At 54.1% G+C, this 7,957-nt stretch overlaps 1 protein-coding gene across 1 annotated transcript; it reads left to right on the forward strand.

The window, feature by feature from the left end:
* The first annotated feature begins 1,105 nt into the window (after nucleotides 1-1,105).
* Nucleotides 1,106-4,121, forward strand: NEU2 (neuraminidase 2). The gene is made up of 2 exons (XM_012791567.2): nucleotides 1,106-1,520; nucleotides 2,768-4,121. The coding sequence occupies exons 1-2, from the start codon at nucleotides 1,320-1,322 to the stop codon at nucleotides 3,704-3,706; spliced, it is 1,140 nt and encodes a 379-aa protein (XP_012647021.2). The 5' UTR covers nucleotides 1,106-1,319; the 3' UTR covers nucleotides 3,707-4,121.
* The last annotated feature ends 3,836 nt before the right edge of the window (nucleotides 4,122-7,957 follow it).

The following is a 7,957-nucleotide window of genomic DNA, read 5'->3' on the forward strand; positions in this document are numbered from 1 at the left end:
AAGACCGACCCTTCCACCTGTGCGCAGCCCCGTAGCAGTTTTCCTTGTGCAGTGTTCGCCTTTCCAAGTTTTATTTTGTCTCATTGTTTTCCTAATAATGTTCATTGTGGATTGAATGAAAGACTGACAGATGACAATGAATGTTAAGTTTTAACATTCTCAAAATGTTCTCAGAAATGTTAAGTTTTAAACAGATAACACATGTACCTGGTGGAACTACTGGGAGAGGTACAGAGGTAGGCAGAGGGGAGCCTGTTCCCCCTTGCTGGCTCCTGTCCCACTCCCACCCCCCAAGGGCAGGGCCAGGGGCGCTGGCTCTGAGTGGGAGACACATCCACAGACAGGGCCTCCCGGCGTCCGCACGGTGGAAGGGAGGGGTGACAGAGGGACAAGCTGAAACTCGGTCTCAGGGAGTCTCAGTGATCCCGGGGTGCTCTGGGGCTGAGCTGTCCCCCGTGAGAACTAGGGGCTTTATGTCCTGGGCGGGCTGGTCATCAGGTGCATGCAGCCCCTCCTGGAAGTCCTGGAGCAGGTGCTCCAGCCAACGGCAGCCGGTGGCTATTTCCCACCTTGGGGCTCTGCAGCCCAGCACTCCTCAAAGCTGGGGCGAGTCCCCCTGCAGGGACCTGGGCGGCCGAGCACAGAGACCATCGTCACACCGGCTGTCACCAAGTTATCTCCAGCCCCTCCCTACATGTTTTAGCCGAATACTTTAATTTCCATTTTTGTATACCTCTGGAGGCTCCCCCAGCCCGGCTAGCTGTCAGGAGCCGCCGTCTCTTCCCCGGCCGCCCCTGGCTGCCTCGGGTGGGGAGCCCACACAGTGGGGGCGGCCGGGCCTTAGCCTCGGGCGGCCTGGGGAGCAGAGCCTTGAGGATTGAGGCTTTTTTTTCTTTTTCTTTTTTTTTTTCTAAGACAACTTTCTAGGGCTCTGGAGTTATAAAAAGCTCGCATGTGTCATTTTCTGGCAGTTGGACAGCTGCACAGGCGCTGCCTGCCCACCCAGCTTTGTCACTGCGCTGCTGTGCTGGGTTTGGCAAGAGCTGCTGAAGGTTATCACAGATCTGTCAAAGGAGGCTCGTTAACTTGCAATAAAAATCTAACACAAAACACACCTTTCCAGATGGCCCCTCCCGATGTCTCATGAGCCCAATGCCATGGAAGCCAAATGCAGAATTGGTATCCAGGGTCCGAGGGTGCAAGGAAGGACAGGCCCCCCGCCCATGGGGTGAGAGCCACCTGTCTTGGTGGGTGACTCTGGCCCCATCTCAGGTGTGGCAGAAGGTGACTCGCCTTCTCTTCCTGCCCGCCGCAGCCCCATGGCGTCCTGCCCCGTCCTGCAGAAGGAAAGAGTGTTCCATTCGGGAGCCCAGGCCTACAGAATCCCTGCTCTGCTCTACCTGCCACGGCAGGAGACCCTGCTGGCCTTTGTGGAAAGGCGGAAGAGCAAGAAGGACGAGGACGCGGAGCTGATTGTCCTACGCAGAGGCAGCTACAATGCGTCCGCCCACCGGGTCCAGGTAAGGCAGGGCGTGGCTACACCTGCGACAGCGCGGGTCTATGTGTGCCCCTTTGCTGGTGTGCGGGGGGAGCCAGGCCTGGATGCCATGGGACGTGGGGACAGTTCCATCCCTCGATGGCTGAGGTCTGGGGGGTGGAAGGAAAAGACCCAGGAGCCCAGGAGGGAGCCAGGGAACCACCCAGGGCTGGGGCAGGGAAGGTGAGCACCCATACCTCACACGGGTCCACCATGAATCAGTGGCCTGGTTGCATCCGCCCTATTGCATGGCTGGACCAGTTTCCCAGCATCCTGGAGAGCCCAGGGGAGTGATATAGTTCAGTCTTACATAACTGGGGGTTGTACCCTTTGAGTCAAATTAACCTGGGGAGCAGGTGGGTTGGGATGATTGTTTATGTCCTCAAGTTCCAGCTTGTAGATCAAGTAATTAATCTTGATGGAGGCGCTCAAGACTAGCTCATCATACCCAAAGGGTTTGAAATTATTATTATCATTCCTTGATGGTCGTTGCTACATAGTAGCCGTTCAATGCATGGGATCCAAAGCAGATGGACCTGGGTTCGAATCCTGACTCCACCACTTACCAGAGGCGTGGCCCAGGCAACCCCTCTACCCAGTCTCAGCCTCTTGTTCTCCAGGTATAAGAAGGAACTAATAACACTTGTCCCCCAGCGTTGGGCAGTAGATGGAGCAGTGGAGGTTAGACTTTTGGCACCGTGTCTATGCTTAGAACTGCTCACTGGGGCAGCTGCTGAGCAGGGACAAACAGCAGAGCTGCGGCGTGTGGGACAGGGCTGTGGAGGCCCAGTGTGAGCCCGGCTGCGTGATTGTCATCTGCTGTCTGGCACTGGTCAGGCTGTTGCAGTCTGCAACGTTTTCAAGGATGGCAGGCTGGACTGGGCTGGAGCAGAGGGGACCAGGCGGTGGCTTGTGCCTGAGTCATCTTTGCGTCTTGGGGTCTAGCGGGTGGTGGGAGCTCTGTAAAAGCGTATCGACAGGAAAGGGAGAAATGGAGCTGCTCAAGGGAACAGCGGCTGCCTGGGAGGGAGGGAGGAAGGTGGGCCCCGGCCTCGTGCTCTGAGAGGTGTTGTAGGACACGAGCACTGGGTGACGAGTTCTCCCCGATGACCTTTGACTCTAACCCCATGAGACACGCCGTCCCCACCCGTCCCCAAATGTGCAGCTCCCGTGCCCGTGGCTGGTGATTTCAAGGCTGTGCTTCTCCTTCCTGTCTCTCTCCACATTCAGTGGCAAGCCGAGGAGGTGGTGGCCCAAGCCCAGCTGGACGGCCACCGCTCTATGAACCCGTGCCCCTTGTACGACGAGCACACAGGGACCGTCTTCCTCTTCTTCATCGCCGTCCTGGGACAGGTCTCCGAGCACCACCAGCTGCACACCAGGGTCAACGTGACGCGGCTGTGCCTGGTCACCAGCACCGACCACGGGGCCACCTGGAGCCCCGCCAGAGACCTCACCGGCTCGGCCATCGGCCCGGCGCACAAGGAGTGGGCCACCTTCGCAGTGGGCCCGGGCCACTGCCTGCAGCTGCACGACAGGACGCAGAGCCTGGTGGTGCCCGCCTATGCATACCGGAACCCGCGCCCCCCCGGGCGGCCGTCCCCCTCGGCCTTCTGCTTCCTCAGCCACGACCACGGGCGCACGTGGCAGAGGGGTAACTTCCTGGCCCGGGAGAGCCTGGAGTGCCAAGTGGCCGAGGTCGAGGCTGGGGGACAGAGGCTGGTGTACCTCAACGCCAGAAGCCCCCACAGGACCAGGGTCCAGGCCCACAGCGCCAACAGTGGGCTGGATTTCGAGGAGACCCAGCCGGTGGAGAAGCTCGTGGAACCCCCAGGCGGCTGCCACGGGAGCGTCATCAGCTTCCCCAGGCCGGGCTCGGGCCCAGGCTCCGCAGGGCAGTGGCTGCTCTACACCCACCCCACGGACCCCCGGCAGAGGTCCGACCTGGGCGCCTACCTGCACAAGTGGCCCCCGGCCCCCGAGGCCTGGTCTGAGCCGGCCCTGCTGGCCACAGGCAGCTGCGCCTACTCAGACCTGCAGAGCATGGGGACCGGCCCCGACGGGTCGCCCCAGTTCGGGTGTCTGTACGAATCGGACAATAACGAGGAGGTCGTCTTTCTCATGTTCACCCTGAAACAAGCCTTCCCCGCTGAACTCGCCCCCCAGTGAGCCCGCTACCCGCCCGCGAGGAGGCCCCTTCCACACGCTGGCTGAGGGCTCAGTATTTTTTTCTTCCCGTGTCCTCTCTTCTGTCACTTGTAAGGACACTTGTCACTGGATTTAGGGCCCCCAGATAGTCCAGGATGATCTTATCTCTCAAGATCCTTAATTACATCTACAAAGACCCTTTTTCACAGATTCGGGGGTTAGGACTTGGACATATATGTCCTTTTAGGGCCACCATTCAGCCCACTAGAGCCATCATGAGTTATTTTTGTGCGGGCCACGTGACTAAGGGCAGGACTGAAACTCAGATAAATCAGATAATTCGGAAGAACCAAGGGGGCGGGAGGGCGAGGCTGTCGGATGTGCATCTGTGACGGGGGCTGCCTTGGGACGCTCAGTCTTTGCGGAGACAGGTAGAACCAGGTGGAGGTGAGAGAGAGGGGAGGGGTGCTGTGCCTGTGCAGTTCTCGCCAGACAGAAAGGGCAGGTGCGCCCTGGTTGTCTCAGGGGGTGACAACCTGAGAGAGAACAGGACCTGGGGGGGGCGCAACACCTTTCAGACTTCTGGGGAACCTCAGAGACCTTTGTCAGATGTGGAAGAATGGACTTACCTTCTCCCCCCACCAGAGCCACCTGGGGGGGATGGGGACAATACTCATAGGTTCTTGCAGCTGAGTGGTATCTCTGTCTGGCCAGGCGGTGTTTAAATAGAATTTTCACAGTGAGGGAGCATGAGGCACCGGCCTCCTATCAGGAAGTGCTGCTTTTCCATGTGGGGTTTCAAGAAATCCAACTGGAAGGATGAGGAATTAGGACCCTGTCACTGCTGGGATGGAGAGTTAGGTCCCCTCCACTTTGGGATGCATACCTGATGTCTTCCAAACCACTCAAAGGTAACTAGGAGTCGAGTGAGAGCCAAGGCTGAGCCCTGGAGGATGGGGACATGGGACATGGCAGGCCAGGGCAGCACATCCTCAGCAGTTTAAGGGTAGGGTGACCTGTAGCACACTACCCAAACTGGGACATTTTTGAGAGTGCAAGGGAAGCTCTACTAATAATTTCACCAGGGCGACAGGCATTAATCAGGACTGTCCCAGGCAAACTGAGTGGCTTAAAGGAGGAAAACCCACTGAGGATTGTGCCTCCACTTGCTACCCTGCAAGAGCCAACCACCTGCTAAGGGGCAGGAATACAGAGAGGCAGGAATAGGCTGGGGCATGTGGTCACTGCCAAGCAGAATGTCACTGTCTTAGGCTCTATCCATTCACAGAGATCAGTGGCTCTCAACGCCAACTGCCTATTAGAATTCCCTGGGGAGCTTTTAAATAATTCTCCTGCCTGGACTTCATCCCGACCAACTGATTCAGAATCTCTGGTGGTTGGGCCCAGGTAGGGGTATGTTTTCAAAAGCTCCTCAAGTTATTCTAATGAATAAGAATAAAGAACTGCTGGCATAGATGATCTCTAAAATTCCTTCTAGTTCTAAATATACACAAATGCTACCAGATCTTATTTGAATGAAAAAAATAGGCCCAACAGTTCATTTGATTAAAGATGAACTGATCACCTCATCAAAAGACACCATGAAGAGAGTGAAAAGAAAAACCATAGGTGGGGAGAAGATATTCATAGTACATATATCTGACAAAGGACTTGCATCTAGAATATATAAAGAGCTCCTACAAATCAATGAGAAAAAGACAATCCAATAAAAACAGGCAAAAGACTTGAACATGCACTTCACAAAGGAGGATATCCTAAAAGCTGTGCTTTTTTCATGTGCTAAACACACGAAAAAAATGCTCAACATCTTCAGTCCTCAGGGAAATGCAAATCAAAACCATGAGACAATTAACCACTAGAATAGCTCAGTTACAGAGATTGACCATGGCAAGTATCAACAAGCATGTGGAGCCACTGGAACGCTCATACCTTTCTGGCAGAAGAATGACTGGTACAAGCACAACGGAAAGCCATTTGGCAGTATTTACCGAAACAAAACATGCAAATCTCCTATCACCCAGCAATTCCACTCTGAAGTATATATATCCAAGAGAAGCGAATGCTTATATCTGCCAAAGACATGTATAAGAATGTTTATAGTGGCTCCCTTCATAAGAACCTCAAACACAAGACATTTGGGAAACAACCCAAATGTCAACTGAAAATAGAATAGATAACTAAATTAGGACGCATCAGGCAACGGAATGTTACCCGAGCATAAAAGAATGAACCACTTCTATGCATAATAGCAAGCATGATTTTCAGACATTGTGTTGAGCGGAAGAAGCCAGACACAAGCTTCTATCTCTGTGAGGTTTGAGAACAGGCAAAACTGAGGGATGGCAGATAAGTCAGGGTGGTGGCTACCCCTGGTGGAGGGAGCTGCTGGATGGGAAGGGACAAGAGAGAGACTTTGGGCACTGGAAACATGCCGCTGTTTGATCTGGGCTGGTTATGTGGGATTCCATATGTAAAAGTTCAGTGAGCTGGACGCATAAGATCTGTGTACCTTACCGTGTGCACGTCATACCTCAATAAAAGATACAAGTTGGACTGAATAGTGGATTTACTAGTTTAACTTCCAAAGCCATATTTTATATTGGGTTTTAAAAACTTTGAAACAGAACTTTTTAATAAACTTTTAATTTTGAGATAATTTTAGATTTACAGAAAAGTTGCAAAGATAGTACAGAATGTTCCTGTATACCCCACACCCAGTTTCCCCTGGTGTTAACATCTTACACAACTATGATGCATGTGTCTAAGACAGGCGTCCTCAAACTACGGCCCTCGGGCCACAAGCGACCCACCGAGGACATTTATCCAGACTACAGGGTGTTTTCGCTGCCTCTGCCTGTCCTGCTTAGCAGCCGACTGGTCCGGGGCCCACAGTGCGCATGTGTGGAATGTGCGCCGCACTCTCCAACGGCCCTCCAACGGTCTGAGGGACAGTGAATTGGCCCCCTGTTTAAAAAGTTCGAGGACCCCTGGTCTAAGAGATTAACATTAGTACATGGCTATTTACTAAACCCTAGACTTTATTCAGATAAAGTCACCAACTTTTCCACTAATGTCCTTCTTCTGTTCTAGGATCCAATCCGGGATACATTCAGTGCATTTAATGAAACAGAATTTTTCCTGTAATAAATATGTACTCTTAGAGACACACATATACGCACAGGTTGATATATAGTTCCAGTAAGCCCTTCCCTCTGCCCACTTTCCCCTAAAAACTGCCTCCTAAACAAACAAATAAATAAGCAAACATGAAGCATGTGCGCTTCAGGCCCAGGTTGCTGGTGTGAAAATGCCAGAAGTAATTCAGCCACCTGAGCTCGGGAAGGTGGTCCCCAGATCAACTACACAGAGCTCCAGGTCCAGGCTGTGGAACATTGTCGGGGGCTGCCTTGGTCAGCTTTGAGCCCAGTGCCACTCCCTGGGACATCTGGGGATGGGCATGTGTGTGCATGTGTGCACACGGGAACATGGCCCTTAGGTGGTGGCCCAGCCCTGTGCAACCAGCCGAACAACAAAGGTGCAGACACGAGCAGCCATCAGGGAAGTCTGGGCCCCACCAACCGCCACCCTTAGCGCACACCAGGGAGATCCGGAGCTCCAGTTTGGGGAGCCCCCGTGGTCCTGGTTCTTACAGATATTTGACTCAGGGCTGCTACTGCCCACCTCACTCTGAGCAGCTACCCTGTGCAGTCCCTCGCTTTGGACACCACCTTTGATACCTTCTGATGCTGTCTTCCTGGCTGGGCTGGTCACAAGTGCCTCTTCACATTGTCCCCCTGGCTGGGACAGTGGGAGTGACCTGGACTCTTGGGGCCTGGGAGACCAGTGGGAAGCCACTGGGGAGGGGCATGGCAGCTGGCATATCTGCTCCTGGGAAGGGGGCCAAGGCCCTGACAAGGCCTGCATGGTTGGCTGAATGATGCCCTCCTTGCAGACGATGTGCACGTGCTGATGCCTGGAAACTGCCAATGTTGCAAAAGGGACTTCGCAGATGCAGTTAAGTTACTCTCCAGTTGGGGAGGTCACCCTGGCTTATCCAGGTGGGATATAGATGGTATCACATGTCCTTATAAGAAGGGGGCAGGGGCAGAGCCACCCTGCTGCTTTGCCGACGGAGGCAGGGACTGCTGCTCTCGAGCCAGAAAAGCACGGAAGGTTCCCTCTCGGTGCCTTTGGGGGGGGGGAGGTGGGTGCTGGGGTATGTGGCCCTGCAGACACCTGGACTTCAGCCCA

Source organism: Microcebus murinus, chromosome 8, assembly GCF_040939455.1.
Source record: "Microcebus murinus isolate Inina chromosome 8, M.murinus_Inina_mat1.0, whole genome shotgun sequence".
Taxonomy (NCBI): Eukaryota; Metazoa; Chordata; class Mammalia; order Primates; family Cheirogaleidae; genus Microcebus; species Microcebus murinus.